Raw genomic sequence first — 16,757 nt, 5'->3', positions numbered from 1 at the left:
TCTTACTTCCTCCAATTCTTGGGTTGCTTGCATAATGCGTGCCGCTAATTCCGTAATTTCCAGCCTCAAGATAAAGATTACCTCATTCATGGCAGCCACACCATCTCTTTATGCCTCTAGTAGAGCCTCAAGCACTATAATATCTGTGCTCACACTGCTCTCCGGCGGTGTTGCCTCTGAACTGCTACCATCTGGTAACATGGATGGCGCACTGATTCCACAAATAGATTCTGGGGTTGTACATTGTGTCCTAGTGTGAACGGCATCCTGAAAGGTTTCCGTTGGACATCAGTAAGAGATAGTTATCGTATGATCCAGGCAGTAAGCTTACATGGTAAACGACGGACGAATTATTGCCGAGCATGGCAAACTATATTTAAATGGTTCGAAGCAGCATCAGCCAAAAAGAAATTAAAATGGTAAGATGAAACTAGGGATGTAAGTGGCAAATAAACGAAATCCGCCAGTCCCATCTAGTTAGTTTTTTCTACCTCCCTAGTTCATTTTCCTCAAAAAAACAAAAACTCTTTTGAACTATCATACCACTAGTGGACTTTAATCGGGATTAAACCGGACCTAGTTGACATCCCTAGTTGAAAGGGAGTGTACAACCGCTATATTTAAGTTGCCAAGGCATCCAAGCAGTTGAAATAATCTGAGGAAGCACTTAACAGTGTGGCCTCATATAAACTACGAAGACAGTCTTGTGATGAAGTTGAGAGGAAAAGTTAAGGACTCAAATGAAATAGGCATGCATTTCTTTATGATAGTACAGCAGGCACTGCTGACATATTGGCCAACTCAGGTATAGCGTAACAACAAATAAGCATTCGAATCGAGCAATACAACAAAGTAGACAACCGAACTATTTGTAATTCGGTAGGATTACATGTTGAGGGCACAAGCCAAGAAAGCAGCCCACTCGCATTACATTTCACATGTACTAAAACACACTCGCTTACCATATGTTGCTGTGAAGCCTAGCTGCTGTTGCAATGTTCTTTGAAGATATTGTCAGCATCCCGTGGTTGCAAATCTAGTTGTTGTAGTTTATTCTGCACCATCTATTTAGGTAAAATTAAATTTAATCGCATGCACTGGTCCGAATTGATCATCAATGGTTCATCTAAACTAATGAAAGAAGGGTGTGTGCATACACGACAATACTCCCTCCGGTTCTTTTTACTTTGCGTATAACTTTTTCTTAGTTTTCTCGTATTAGTCTGCGCGTTGCCGATTCCTAGCGCTGGTTTCCTTTTGTGCCCCGCCCCATCCGCCTCTGCCCTAATTAATTGGCAAATTAGTCCAGAAAAATTAAACCAGTGCCCTCCTTGGTATGCGGGTCGAGAGTTATGCGTAGAGAAAATATAATCGGAGGGAGTATATCTGCTTCCCTATATTTTTATGCTTGTTCGAGGTGCCAGCCCCAAAAGAACAAATATTTTGCTTGATGGGGTTGGCAGATCCATAATTAATAGAAGCATCAAATTAGTGATGCAACTTTGGAAGATCAAGAACACACAAACAAGTAATGAACAGAGGCTCGGAGCAGTGATGTAATAGCTAGCATCAGAAAATGTAGGGTAAAACGAACAAAAAGCAGCGGAACCACATGCTAGTTTGCTGATGTGTAATTAAGCATAGAGAACATTAAGCAGTCTGATGGAACCAACAGGTGGCATCAGAACAAAACTAAAGCATATTAACTATATGTGCACTAGTATGTAATTTAGCACATGTAACATGTTCACTGCCAGAAGTATGGCCCTACAGGTGCAAGCAGAATAACGCGTCTCATGAAAAACTGAATGATGCCCTGAAGAAATTCAAAGGTGCGCTGCTTATGCAAGAAAAGTGAACGTAGGCACCGGCCATTGGATAATAGTACCTGATTCTCGGCGGTGTATGGGTATCGTTGTCATACTTGATAGCTAAGGATCGTCGATGGTGCTCGTGTTGCGGTTGAGTTTGGGCCAGCTGTCACCGTCGCTGAAGCGGCTCCGGTGCTACGATTGCGGCGCCTATTGACATACAAGAAAGCTCATCTGTGGTAAGTGAACAGTTGCACGATAAAGAGAAAAACCGAAAGGAGTATAAATCGAAATAACCTGATGAGGCTGCGGCGTTGGTAAAGCAGGGCTGGTGGAGTTGAATATGGCATCCATGGAGCCGGTCCGGTGCAGTGGACGAAGGCTTCAGCGGGCGCGTTGTACAGTGCTTTCGGTGAGGCGGATCTGTTGCAGCAGACGAGGGCTTGTATGAAGGGTCAGCGAAGGGGCGGACGAGGGAGTCAGTGAAGGGCCTACGTTGTGGTGGACGAGGGCGCCGGTTAAGCAGACCCGGTGCGGTGGACCATGATGGCGGTCAAGGAGATCTGGAGCGGTGGACAAGCCAGTCGCTGAAGCGGCTCCGGTGAAGTGGTGAGTTGGTAGTTGGGGGTTCCAAGGTGCGGAAGGTAGATCCGGCGGGGTGTGAGGTCCACCGCTGTGGCGGAGGACTAGATTCGGTGGCTTGCCGTGGTTGGGGGGGGGGGGTCGGGGAGGGGAAGGGGAGGGGCTCTGGGGAAGAATGTTGGGGGCAAAGAGTGTTGGGGAACATAGCAGAATTTTAAAATTTTCTACGCATCACCAAGATCAATCTATGGAGTCATCTAGCAACGAGGGAGAGAGGAGTGCATCTACATACCCTTGTAGATCACGAGCGGAAGCGTTCAAGAGAACGGGGTTGATGGAGTCGTACTCGTCGTGATCCAAATCACCGAAGATCCTAGCGCCGAATGGACGGCACCTCCGCGTTCAACACATGTACGGAGCGAGGACGTCTCCCGCGCCTTGATCTAGCAAGGAGGAGGGAGAGGTTGAGTAAGAGGGCTCCAACAGCAGCACGACGACGTGGTGGTGGTGAAGCTGCTGTACTCCGGCAGGGCTTCACCAAGCTCTTACGGAGGAGGAGATGTGTTGGGGAGGGGAAGGGCTGCGCCTTGGATGTTGTGTGCAGCCCTCCCCTTGCCCCTCTATTTATAGGGGAAGGAGGAAGGGGGCCGGCCCCCTCTAGATGAGATCTAGAGGGGGGGGGCAAGGGGAGGGGGCTTGCCCCCCAAGCAAGGGGGCGCCCCCTTTAGGGTTTCCCCCCTAACCCTAGGCGCATGGGCCCAAGGGGGGGATGCGGCCAGACCATGTAGGGCTGGTTCCCCTTTCCTATACAGCCCATTAGGCCCTCTGAGAGAGGTGGCCCCTCCCGGTGGACCCCCGGAACCCCTCTGATGGCCCCGGTACAATACCGATATGCCCCCGAACCTTTCCAGTGACCGTATGACAACTTCCTACATATAAATCTTCACCTCTGGACATTCTAGAACTCCTCATGATGTCCGAGATCTCATCCGGGACTCCAAACAACATTCGGTAATCACATACAAGTCTTCCTAACAACCCTAGCGTCACCGAACCTTAAGTGTGTAGACCCTATGGGTTCGGGAGACATGCTGACATGATCGAGACGACTCTCCGGTCAATAACCAACAGCCGGATCTGGATACCCATGTTGGCTCCCACATGCTCCACGATGATCTCATCGGATGAACCATGATGTCGAGGATTCAATCAATCCGTATACAATTCCCTTTGTCAATCGGTACGTTACTTGCCCGAGACTCGATCGTCGGTATCCCAATACCTTGTTCAGTCTCGTTACCGGCAAGTCACTTTACTCGTGCCGTAATGCATGATCCCGTGATCAACCACTTGATCACATTGAGCTCATTATGATGATGCATTACCGAGTGGGCCCAGAGATACCTCTCTGTCATACGGAGTGACAAATCCCAGTCTCGATTCGTGCCAACCCAACAGACACTTTCGGAGATACCTGTAATGTACCTTTATAGTCACTCAGTTACGTTGTGACGTTTGGCACACCTAAGGCACTCCTACGGTATCCGGGAGTTGCACAATCTCATGGTCTAAGGAAATGATACTTGACATTCAGAAAAGCTATAGCAGACGAACTACACGATCTTTGACCTACGCTTAGGATTGGGTCTTGTCCATCACATCATTCTCCTAATGATGTGATCCCGTTATCAATGACATCCAATGTCCATAGTCAGGAAACCATGACTATCTTTTGATCAACGAGCTAGTCAACTAGAGGCTCACTAGGGACGTGTTGTGGTCTATGTATTCACACATGTATTACGATTTCCGGATAACACAATTATAGCATGATCAATAGACAATTATCATGAACAAAGAAATATAATAATAACCATTTTATTATTGCCTCTAGGGCATATTTCCAACAGTCTCCCACTTGCACTAGAGTCAATATTCTAGTTACATTGTGATGAATCAAACACCCATGCAGTTCTGGTGTTGATCATGTTTTGCTCTAGGGAGAGGTTTAGTCAACGGATCTGCTACATTCAGGTCCGTATGTACTTTACAAATCTCTATGTCTCCATTTTGAACACTTTCACGAATGGAGTTGAAGCGACACTTGATATGCCTGGTCTTCCTGTGAAACCTGGGCTCCTTGGCAAGGGCAATAGCTCTAGTGTTGTCACAAAAGAGAGTCATTGGGACCGACACATTGGGTATGACTCCTAGGTCGGTAATGAACTCCTTCACCCTGACTGCTTCTTGTGCTGCCTCCGAGGCTGCCATGTACTCCGCTTCACATGCAGATCCTGCCACAACGCTTTGCTTGCAACTGCACCAGCTTACTACCCCACCATTCAAAATATACATGTATCCGGTTTGTGACTTAGAGTCATCCAGATCTGTGTCGAAGCTAGCATCAACGTAACCCTTTACGATGAGCTCTTCATCACCTCCATAAACGAGAAACGTTTCCTTAGTCCTTTTCAGGTACTTCAGGATATTCTTGACCGCTGTCCAGTGTTCCATGCCGGGATTACTTTGGTACCTTCCTACCAAACTTACGGCAAGGTTTACATTAGGTCTGGTACACAGCATAGCATACATGATAGACCCTATGGCCGAGGCATAGGGGACGACACTCATCTTTTCTCTATCTTCTGCCGTGGCCGGGCATTGAGCCGTGCTCAATGTCGTACCTTGCAATACAGGCAAGAACCCTGTCGGCGTTCTGGGAACGGGGGTCCCCAGACTTGCCTGCCTGCGGCCTGCTGCGTGGCTCAAAGGGGGGCCCAGCACGGCCCATCTTCATCAACACAGACCCAAGACCCTCGCGAGGGGCCAAGCCTCACGGGGCGGACGACACGGAGCTTCCTCAGGCACGGCCTCATCAGGTTGGCTTGCGAGGAGGCGGAGAGATCAAGGTGGGGTACCTCACGAGGTGCCCGTGACGCAAGCCATGACGACCAAAGGCGCCAGGCGGGCGCCAGCCCGCGCAGTGTCCTCCTTTCCTCTTTGGTGCAAAGGGAGCAAGCACAGCCGGGGAGTATCGAGGCATCAGGCAAAGGTTGCCATTTCGGTGCAACAAGACCAAGACCAGGAGGACTGCAAGACGGAGGTCATTGTGGAGCCCAAGACGGCGTCACCACCAGAGCTTTGTGCAGGCAAATACTACTTTTGTCAGGATAGCTAGTACTAGCTGTCCCCCTTCAAATTAGCCCGCCGTTGTTGGCCTCCTTCCCGCTCGATATTTGGGAAGAGGACCAGGGCCTCTATAAATAGGACTAGCCACCATAGTAGGAAGGAGGATCGAAATCCGAGAGAGAGAGAGAAGGGTGACTGAACTCCCCCTAGCAGTTCGTCCCCCCCAGCCAAGAACAGACCCTCGCGAGGATGTTCTTCCTTGTATTGTTCATCATCATCAGCCCAAGAGGCAATCCACCACACCACACACTGGAGTAGGGTATTACACCACAATGGTGGCCCGAACCAGTATAAACCTTGTGTCTCTTGCGTCATTCTTCCCATAGCTTAGATCTTAGCGAGGCGGAGGGGTGCAGGTAGGTAGGAGGCGAAATCTCTGCACGCACCCCAGTGTTCGAACCTCAAGGGTCTGCCGGAACCCGAAATCCGACATTTGGCGCACTAGGTAGGGGTGCACCGGAGTTTTCCCTTTCGCCACCGCCATGACCTGCCTCGCGATGAGTAGCGCGGCGCTTGCTCCGGCCGCCGGCGCCATCACGGGGGCCAGGGGGCTCCGAGCCCTGGCCACAGCCCAGCAACGGGTACGGTGGCCGGACCAGTTCAAGCCAACGACGGCGCCGCGCTACGGCGGCGTGACTGATCCGCTGGCCTTCTTGCTGGCGTAAGAGGAGGCTAACCTCGAAGCTGGAGGTGACGATAGGGTCATGGCCAACTGGCTCCCCATGGCCCTCACCGGCGCTCCACGCACGTGGCTGCTCCACCTGCCGGCAGCCTCCGCGGCCTCTTGGGAAGAGCCCCGTAGCCTCTTCCCCGCCCATCACGCTACACCAACACCCCCAGTCGTCGCAGCCCTCCTGGGCGGCTCGCAGGCGCCGCCTACAAGTCACCATGTCAAGCCGTTCATCCGCCGGGTCAGCGCCGCTCCAACGCGGCAGGGGGCTCTCCCGGACCGGGCGGCGCCCAAGGCCGGCCTGACCTTCAGTTCGGAGGACCACCCCTCCAACTCAGCCTACTCGGGTGCGCTCCCCATGCTGTGCACCCCCACCATCTGCCAGGTGGCCGTCACCAGAACTCTCATCGATGGCGGTGCGGGCCTCAGCGTACTCTCGGTCGGGGCCTTCAACCTCCTCTGCATACCCCTGGAAGGGCTGCAACCTAGCCGGCCCTTCTCAGGCGTTGGGGGCGGATCATCCAGCTCCTTGGGACAGATCCGGCTCCCAGTAACCTTCGGCACCTACCACAACTTCCGCACGGAGCTGGTCGACTTCGACATCGCCCCCATCGGCCTTCCCTACAACGCCATCCTCGGCTACCCAGCGCTGGCCCAGTTCATGGCCGCGACGCACCCGGCATACAACCTCATGAAGATGCCCGGAAGCAGCGGTGTCTGCACCGTGCACGGGGACACCGGAGACGCGCTGCGGGTGCTCAAGCTCGCCTTCAAGACGACGGCATCGGCACAGTCCGCCGACTCGGAGACCCCCGAGCCCAAGTGGGCTGCACCCGCCAAGAAGAAATAGTTGTTCACCCAAGACAAGGCAGAAACCAAGTGGATACCCATCGATGAGGACGGGTCCACCAACGCCACTTTCACCATAGGCGCCAACCTTGAACCCGAGCAGGAGGAGGCCCTGGTCGGGTTCCTGCATGCGAACAAGAAGGTATTCGCTTGGGAGCCTGACCAGTTGGCGGGGATCCCTAGGAGTGTAATCGAGCATCACCTCAACGTGTGCCCCAATGTGCGCCCTGTGAAGCAGAAGGCAAGGCGGCAGTCCACAGAAAAGCAGGCCTTCATCGTCCAAGAGACCCGCAAATTAGAAGCTGTTGGGGTTATTCGCAAGGTCCGATACCCGGATTGGTTGGCCAACCCTGTCGTTGTGCCAAAGAAGGGAGGGAAGGAGCGCATGTGTGTCAACTTCACCAACCTCAACAAGGTATGCCCGCAAGATCCGTTCCCGCTCCCCCCCATCGACCAGATCGTCGATTCCACCGTGGAATGCGACCTGCTATGCTTCTTGGATGCCTTCTCTGGGTATCACCAGATCAAGATGGCGGTAGAAGATGTTGAAAAACAGCCTTCCTAACCCCGTGTGGGGTGTACTGCTACACATGCATGCCATTCGGGTTGCGTAACGCAGGGGCGACCTTTCAGCGGCTGATGCACATCACCTTGGGCCCGTAGCTCGGGAAGAATGTTGAGGCTTACGTCGATGACATTGTGGTAAAGTCTCGGGAGGCCAGGACCCTGATACAAGACCTGGAGGAAACCTTCGCGAGCCTCAATGCAGTGAACCTACGGCTCAACCCAGAGAAGTGCGTGTTCGGAGTCCCCTCGGGCAAGCTCTTGGGTTTCCTCGTGTCCCACCGAGGCATCGAGGCTAACCCGGAAAAGGTCAAGGCGGTCGAGGACATGAGCCCGCCAAAGACCCTCAGAGAAATGCAGAAGCTCACTGGGCGCGTGACCGCACTAGGGCGCTTCATCTCCAAGTTGGGGGAGCGAGTGCTGCCTTTCTTCCAGCTAATGAAGAAAAAGGGGCCCTTTGAGTGGACTGAAGAGGCCGACAAAGCGTTCCGGGATCTCAAGAGATACCTGACCAGCCCACCGGTCATGGTGGCTCCGCGCCCTCAAGAGCCTGGTGCTTTACCTCGCCGCCACTCCCTACTCCGCCAGCATAGCCCTGGTGGCGGTTAGAGAGGAGCGTCGAATAAAAACCACGGCAGCAGCCCGGGACAAGGCAAAACAGGAACAAGGAAGGCCCGCAGAAACCGCCACCGCGGCTGAGGAGGATTAGCCGCCGCAGAGGAGTGCACCGGAGGCGGAAGAGGCCCCTCTCCCATATGGCCAGCCTCAGGAGGCCTCATCGCCTCATGAGGCGCCATGGTCTCCCAAGGGATCCACCAGCACTGGCACACCCAATCTTGTTGAGCACCCAGTGTACTTCATCAGCACGGTGTTGCGGGACGCAAGGGCATGGTACCCCATGCCTCAAAAACTCCTCCTCACGCTACTGGTGGCCTCGTGCAAGCTGCAGCACTATTTTCAGGGCCACCCCATCAAGGTCGTCTCGTCATACCCCCTGGAGAGAGTGCTCAGGAGCCCTAACTCAGCTGGAAGGGTCGCTGAGTGGAACCTAGAACTGCAAGTGTTTCAGCTCGAATTTAGCACGACCAGAGTCATCAAGGGAGCAGCATTGGCGGATTTTGTGGCGGAATGGACGGAGGCACCAGGCCTCAAGGCCGACGAGGATCGGTCCCTCTCCCCGGGAAGGGAGGCGCCAGAAGGCTGGGTCATGTACTTCGATGGGGCGTTCTCTAGGCATGGCGCTGGGGCTGGGGCGGTGCTTATATCGCCCACTCAGGACAAGCTCTACTACGCTGTGCAGCTCTGTTTCCAGCAAGGTGAAAAGGTCTCCAACAACATAGCGGAGTATGAAGGTTTAATAGCAGGCTTGAAGGCCACAGCTGCCCTGGGGGTGAAACGCCTCACCATCAAGGGCGATTCGCAGCTCCTTGTCAATTTCTCCAACAAGGTGTACGAGCCGAAAGATGAGCACATGGAAGCCTACCTTGCGGAGGTCCGCAGGATGGAGAAGCAGTTCTGGGGGTTGGAGTTGCAGCATGTGCCCCGAGGCACCAATCAGGAGGCCGACGACATCGCCAAACGGGCGTCCAGGCGGTTACCTCAGGAGCCTGGCATTTTCGAGGAGCGGCTCTTCAAGCCCTCAGCCCTGCCGTCATTGTCAAACACGGCTCAGCCTTGGGAGGAGCTCCCCCAGCCACCTGCCTCAGGAGCCCCGGCCTGTGGCCCGGCCTCAGGAGCACACCTGCTCCTGACGATGGAACCTCAGGAAGGGTGCTGGATCACGGAGCTCCGTAGTTACTTAACACAAGGGACCCTGCCGGAGAAGGAGGAGGAAGCGGAGCGTGTGGCACGGCAGGCCACGGCATACTGCATCAAGGATGGAGAGCTCTACCGGAAGCGACCAAACGGTGTATCCCTGCGCTGCATCTCCAGGGAGCAAGGAAAGGAACTGCTGGAAGATATACACGATGGAGACTATGGACATCATTCATCATCGCGGACCCTTGTTGGCAAGGCGTTCTGCAGTGGGTTTTATTGGCCCACCGCACTCAATGACGTCGTCGAACTAGTGAAAGCTTGTGAGGCCTGCCAGTTCCATGCCAAGCAGATCCATCAGCCGGCAGGAGGCCTGCAGACTATACCCCTTTCGTGGCCATTCGCAGTCTGGGGGCTGGACATCCTGGGCCCGTTTCCTCGGGCGCCGGGGGGCTACCGCTACCTCTACGTCGCCGTGGACAAGTTCACCAAGTGGGCAGAAGTAGAGGCCGTCCGCACCATCCCCGCGAGTTCCGCGGTCAAGTTCATCAGGGGCATCGTGAGCCGGTTCGGGGTGCCGAACCGCATCATCACGGACAACGGTTCGCAGTTCACCAGTAACCTTTTCAAAACATACTGTGCTAACCTTAGAACGCAGATATGCTATGCTTCGGTGGCGCACTCCCAAAGCAACGGCCAGGCCGAGCGAGCCAACGCAGAGGTCCTGAGGGGCCTCAAGACCAGGACGTTCAAGAAGAAGCTGGAGGCCTGCGGCAGAGGTTGGTACAACGAGCTTTAGTCCATGTTGTGGTCCATCCGCACAACCGCGACCAAGCCGACTGGAGAGACCCCGTTCTTTATGTTCTATGGAGCCGAAGCAGTCCTCCCTCACGAGGTCAGACGTCGCTCCGTGCGGGTCCTGGCGTTCGACGAGGCGCATCAGGACGACATGCGGGGATGGACCTCGTGCTGGGGGAGGAACGTCACCGAGAAGCCGTGCTGCGAGCGGCGAGGTACCAACAAGCACTGCGACGATATCACTGCCGTGACATCCGCCCCAGAACTCTCGAGGTAGGAGACCTCGTGCTCAGGCGGGTTCTCTCCAGGGAGGGATTGCACAAGCTCTCTCCCATGTGGGAGGGCCCGTTCAAGGCTGTTCATGTTTCCAGGCCCGGCTCCGCGCGCTTGGAGACTCAGGAGGGGGTGCCGGTCCAGAACGCATGGAACATCCAGCACCTCCGGAGGTTCTACCCCTAAAAAGGCCCGGAGCCTGTGAAGAAGGCGAATGCCTGTGAAGCTGTCGCGTTTTGGAAATGTCAAATCATGTCTGGCCGGCAGGTGCCACGCTTTGTCATGCCTGTTCGGCAGGTGCTACGCACGACAAATCTTCCAAAGACTTCAAGCTATGTCGGCTGGTGATACTTGGTGGCATGATGCTAAGGTGTACCGGCGGCGACCGCGACGTGCCCAACAGTTCGCGCGCAGGGAGGTGGTGCCGTTTGGCACCGTGGTGGCGTCGACAGTAGCTAGACCGGGCAAGGTTGATGCGTCAGTTCAGCTCTAAAGATGGACTGGTGGCAGTTGGCGGCGGCGGCCTCTGAGAGCGCGTCGGACCAGTGTGTGCCCTATACCCGGCAAGTGGCTTGGTTGTGGCCTCAGGTCTTAAATGTTAGGTTTGGCTGCAAGGTCTGTTTGATATTAGGCCCATACTATCAGCATCTCTGTATCAACTGAATAGGAGTAGCGACAGTTGTTGTCTAGAGGGTGGATTTAGACTTACTGTTGTATTTCTTTATAAGGTCTTTGTGAATAATTAATAAAATGATAAACTATGAATTTAGATTTACTGTTGTATTTCTTTGTAAAGTGTTTATGAATAATTAATAAAATGACTGCATGCATCGCCAATATGCAAAGGATGGGGTCCTCTTTCTTTAAAAAAAGAGGTAATATCACTGATAGTCACACAACTTGCATTGAACGTGCAGTTTAGTGCTACAACTTGCAAAATACGTCTTTTTGGTCAGCTAACTTGCGTTTCGGTGCAGATACGGTCACTCCATGTGTATTCGGCGCTCGCGTGGCATGCCACGTCTGCATGGGGCCACTGTCAGCGGCCGAAGACGCTCTGGAGCAACCAGCGCGTGGTAAACTTGCACGAACCCCCCTGAACTTGTTATTATTTCCGCAAAAAAGTCCCTAGAATGGCGGGAACAGGCAACCCGTGCATATTTGCTTTCGGCACCCCAAACTCGCTGGTCGTTCAGTTTGACTCCCCACTGCTTCATCTCCCGATCAAACAGAGGCGAAGGCGGCGGCGCATCACGGCGGTCGTCGTTGGAGGAGATGACTTAACCACGTCGCCGACGTCCGGACGAAGCAGCGCCCTCGTATGGTACGTCCGCCCCCTCGTTGCTCTAGTCTGGTTTCTTTTCGCTGATTCCGGCCGTCTTGTTTGTGCCGCCATCTTCGTTGTGCCCTGTTTGGTCTGATTCTGCTCCCTTAAGGTTCTTACCAGATGTTGGATGGCGCTAGGGTTCAGCTCCCCTGTACGCATTAGATTAGAAAGTCAAGCTCCCATGTTCGCAAATTGACCTAGGGTTTAGGAAGGGGTTATGAAAGGAGGCAGCTTTATGTGTGTGTAAAAGTCCGATAAAATCGTTGTTTCGGTATGGTTTATGATATGATCCTGATTGTTTGCATTATGTAGTCGAATATGTGTGATGTTTCTGAGATGGATTTTATGTTGTTTGTACTGTGAATATCTGAAAAAAACAGTAAACTGAATTTTCTTCGCACTGAAGGCGTGTACTCTGAGTTTGACACTGAAATTGCTATGTGCGAATTGTGTGCTGAATTTTTAGGGAGAATGAGCAGCTGTATGTATAATGTGTTAACTGAATGTCAATTCCTTCTATACTTTTGTTGTACTGATTTAGTTCTTAATAGTATATTTTGTTCATTACATTTGATGTACGCTGCTTACTGAATTTTTATTATTTTAACAATGCAGGTGATTTTGATGGGTTGTTTACTGTTGAGATACACTACAATGGGTTTTTCTGTGGGAGTGAGAGCAACAAACATGGATTACCAGGTTGACTGTGGCAAAATTCAGTTGAAACCTGTGCCAAAATACTGTCCAAAAATTCAGATTTTTGTCTTATTTTCATTGTTCAATTCTGTACAAAGTTGTGCCAAAACACTGTGCCAAAATTCAGTTGAAAACTGTGGCAAAATTCAGTTGAAACCTGTGCCAAAACTGTCCAAAAATTCACTAAACGTTCTGGCAAAATTCACAACATGTAATACAGTACATCCAAAAAAAAGTGGCATGAGATTCGAACCCAGGACCTGCCAATATTAGACACCGTATAGCCAGTTGGGTAATGAGAAGATTCAGCTCAAATCTGTCCACCCACCTCTTTTCTATAGCAATCACTGTTATCTCTATGCCTGACACACAGATTCAGGGGGGTCCATGCAAGTTTACCACGCGCTGGTTGCTCCGAGCGTCTTCAGTCACTAACAGAGGCCCCATGCAGACGTGGCATGCCTCGCAAGTGCCAAATACGCATGGAGTGACCGTATCTGCACCGAAACGCAAGTTAGCTGACCAAAAAGACGTATTTTACAAGTTGTAGCACTAAACTGCACATCCAATGCAAGTTGTGTGACTACCGGTGATATTACCTCTTAAAAAAACTCTGGGCGACACACATTGCTCCCAAACAATCTTCCATAGAGAATGAGGACCCATTAGTACCACATACAACCGTTCCCTTACCGCCATCCCGGAGGTTTCTGGAATGCGAGGTGACCCAACCTCCAAGTCACACATGTCATCAACAGCCGGCGTTTTTCAACACGCGCAGCCGTCTCAACGACCAAGCCATACGAGACCCGTCTCTTTCACGCGGTAATGGATCGCCACTTTCTTTCTCCTCGTCTTGCCTTGATCCTGTCCTGGCCAACGACGAGGCTCCCCACAATTCCCTCCTCCTGCGAACGCATCGTATCCCAAGAAACCAAGAAACAGAGCAAGAAATATCATAGAGGGAGCAGAGTACAGAGAGAGAAAGAGGGATAAGCGCTTGCTTGCTGGGAGAGCCATGGATGAGATCATGAACAAGATGGGCTCCTACTGGCTGGGGCAGAGGGCCAACAAAGAGATGTCGTCGGCCGGTGACGACATCGAGGTCCGTGCATGAGACACCGTCTCATCAATCTTCTGTTCTGTTCTGTTGTCGCACCATATTTCCCCTGATTATTGTTTGGTCATGGTATTGTTTCTGTTCTCGCTAGCATGTTTTCCTTCTGGTTTTAGATCGATCCTGGCTGGACCGCCATGTGATACTTTTGGTTCGACGTTCAAGCTCGCTATAACAAATTTGAAATCCGACTCTGATAATTAAGATCTATGATTCGATGTATTCCTCTGGCTGATGATCTATTGGTGGTGCAGTCGCTCTCAACCAGTGTCGGGGACGGAGCAAAATGGCTGGTAAACAAGCTCAAGGGTAAGATGCAGAAGCCGCTGGCGGAGCTGCTCCAGGAGCACGACCTTCCGGCGGGGCTGTTCCCGCGGGAGGCCACCAACTACGAGTTCGAGCCGGAGACGCGGCGGCTGACGGTGCACATCCCGGCGGTCTGCGAGGTCGGCTACAGGGACGGCTCCGAGCTGCGTTTCGACACCACGGTGACCGGCACGCTGGACAAGGGCAGCCTGACGGGGGTGGAGGGCCTCAAAGCCAAGGTGCTCGTCTGGGCCAGGGTCACCGCCGTCAAGGCCGACGCCGCAAAGGTCTACTTCGCCGTAGGCATCAAGAAGTCGCGCAGCCGCGAGGCATACGAGGTCGTCAGAGGCGCCATCACCGTCGACGAGTTCTAGATTCTAGTCGCGCGCTCGCCGAGATGATTATTCTACCGAAATAATTGATCATGTGCTCACACTACCTGCTGTAAGAGGAGGATGCTTGTAAATGGGGATTCATAATTCAGTTTTGCAGCTCATATGGTTTCTGTGTGAATGTGTGAAGCTCGATGCGCAGTAGGGCAGTGGCCAATCGGCATCGACGTGCACAAGAGGATGATTCAACCAAAAAATCACTTGCACCAGCCGGGAATCGAACCCGGGTCTGTACCGTGGCAGGGTACTATTCTACCACTAGACCACTGGTGCTTGCTGGTTAAGTTTTAGTAACACTTAGTTTTTATATTAAAAATAATGCATCCACCAAATACGCAACCGCACACATCCGATCGGAAATGGATCGCCGACGTTCACAGCTTGTGTGCAGGGCGTATGATCAACCTGTACTTGCCGTCTTTTGCGAGATCATGCGGATTTGGACCAGCAAGAACACATATATCACTTTTTTTTCCGGATGAAAACTCTGTATTACTCAATCACAATGTTATTAAAATCTGTTGGAGCTAACTCAAGTGCACCAGGAGACTAAAAACCAAGCCATGGTTCTGCCATCTGGCAAAATTGAGCGCCGCTATAAAGATGACACTGTCCGGCCGATTTTGAGACGATGCCATTCATCCAACCATGCATGGTGAGGAGCAAGTGTCACACGGCCGCTGGATCAGGTGTCGTCTGAAAATCGTTCACCGAGTGTCGGCGCAGAGTAGTTCCACGCAAAATTTGCTAGGCAATCGCTAACCTTGTTCTTACTACTCGTACGAGACTAACATGAGTAGTACATCTTTCATGGAGTGACATCAAGTACGTAATTTTCTTTATGATAGGGGCATACATCAATCTGTCGAGGTCACACGCATTACTAGGAAAAAGCCTAACAGCAGTGCGGGTTTTAGGTATAGCAGTAGCGCGGAGTCCCGCGCTACTGATACGGCGCTACAACTAACCTGTAGCAGCAGCGCGGGGGCGTGTCTGCCCGCGCTACTGCTATACAAACTTAGCAGCAGCGAACAGTATGGAAGCACGCTACTGCTAATAGCTCTAGCGCTTTTTATTAGACCGCGCTACTGGTAGTGGCACGCTACCGCTAACTTTTCTCCACTCGCTACTGCTATTTTTTTTCTGCATATTTATTTTGTATTTGAACAGGCTTTATACAAGAATCTTTAGCATATCACACACATACAAATGTAACCATAGCATCAAATCATGTCATCATCATAATCATCATCCAACACAAAATGGTCTCTCGTCATCATCTCGAAAATAGCGATACAAGTCTCGATTACTTGCAACTACATCATCATCCATCTAAACAATGATATACGAAAGAAGAGCTATCACTATGAGTGAGAGTGAAACTATGCAGTACATGAATTCGTATCCCTCTCTCGCATTAGCGTGAACCTAAACTAACTACTGGCTGTCGCTCGGAAACCGAAAACCGGTACACCTGGGGCCTGACACTCCGGCCACTCGTCGTATACTCCTGGCGTTACACTTCTTCGCCATCGATGATCTATGCACCTGCATCGTCACATGAGTCGATGATATGCAACATACATAGTTGAGCAACAGAAAGAGACAGACTTGGCAAAAATAGAAGCAACATATCATAAGCATAAATAACCAAGTTCATCATACCCAAAATGCCCTAACTAGAGTGATCTTCGCTAGTTGAGGAGGACGGTTTAATTACATCATAAATAAAGTTTCGTCGTGCATAACTCAAAGTTTCGTCATCCAGAAAGTATGGACTAAACGAACACATTGTCATATATCGACAATCACTCCAACATGTCGTTCCATCCATCCAAGTCAGGGAGATAGTCCCCGAGCTTAGTGAAAGGCTTCATGTCGAGACATTGAGCGGCTACGCGTGTTCGGACTTCTTCCCACGACATTTGCCCTTCCTCGTAGAACAGACCTGTTTTGTCGAGGACCTCCTTCATGATGACTTGGGAAAGTTCATGCTGGATGTGATAGAACTCAGCTTGAAGTCGATGATCTGGGATATCTCCTACGTTCTTTGCCCATTGCAGAATATGGGCATCGCCGGATTTAGGTGACATGCAAAGGTCCTGATGATCCCGTCTGTACTCCAGCATATGGTATAGGACATAGAATCCATCACTAAGAGAATCACTCGGTTGCTGGATGCAGCAGAAGTCGGTCTTATGGCCGAATGCGGGCCTGCCATCCCTTTTCTTCTTGTCCTTGACCTCTCCACCCCATACGCCGTAGTAAAACATAGCACTATCGAGAACAGACTTGATGTGGGTGTAATCCTTTTTGTTCATGTTCTTCGACGAGTCCAAGTAAAGAGCCTGAGAGTATCGGGGGTAAAGGATGATGAGGACGACGCACCCGCCGCTACGCAAAATAAGTACACCTCAAATTAATTAGC

General features: G+C 51.8%; 1 protein-coding gene and 1 non-coding gene across 2 annotated transcripts; one reads left to right on the top strand and one right to left on the bottom strand.

Moving 5' to 3' along the window:
• The first annotated feature begins 13,281 nt into the window (after positions 1-13,281).
• LOC123081867 (uncharacterized protein At5g01610) lies at positions 13,282-14,433 on the top strand. The gene is made up of 2 exons (XM_044504382.1): positions 13,282-13,619; positions 13,886-14,433. Exons 1-2 carry the CDS (start codon positions 13,533-13,535, stop codon positions 14,309-14,311), a joined length of 513 nt encoding a protein of 170 aa, XP_044360317.1. The 5' UTR covers positions 13,282-13,532; the 3' UTR covers positions 14,312-14,433.
• Positions 14,434-14,531: 98 nt separating this feature from the next.
• TRNAG-GCC (transfer RNA glycine (anticodon GCC)) lies at positions 14,532-14,602 on the bottom strand. The gene has a single exon. It is a non-coding gene; the product is annotated as a tRNA-Gly (tRNA).
• Between the last annotated feature and the right edge of the window lie 2,155 nt (positions 14,603-16,757).

Source organism: Triticum aestivum, chromosome 4A (genome assembly GCF_018294505.1).
Source record: "Triticum aestivum cultivar Chinese Spring chromosome 4A, IWGSC CS RefSeq v2.1, whole genome shotgun sequence".
In the NCBI taxonomy this organism is placed as follows: domain Eukaryota; kingdom Viridiplantae; phylum Streptophyta; class Magnoliopsida; order Poales; family Poaceae; genus Triticum; species Triticum aestivum.
The sequence above is the reverse complement of the archived record's forward strand: the minus strand, read 5'-3'. Positions and strand labels throughout refer to the sequence as shown.

Bases quoted from the DNA above. Each gene is read 5' to 3' on its own strand.
- LOC123081867 (XM_044504382.1), top strand. From the start codon at position 13,533: ATGGATGAGATCATGAACAAGATGGGCTCCTACTGGCTGGGGCAGAGG. The intron at 13,620-13,885 runs GTCCGTGCATGA...TTGGTGGTGCAG, and splicing joins CGGCCGGTGACGACATCGAG to TCGCTCTCAACCAGTGTCGG.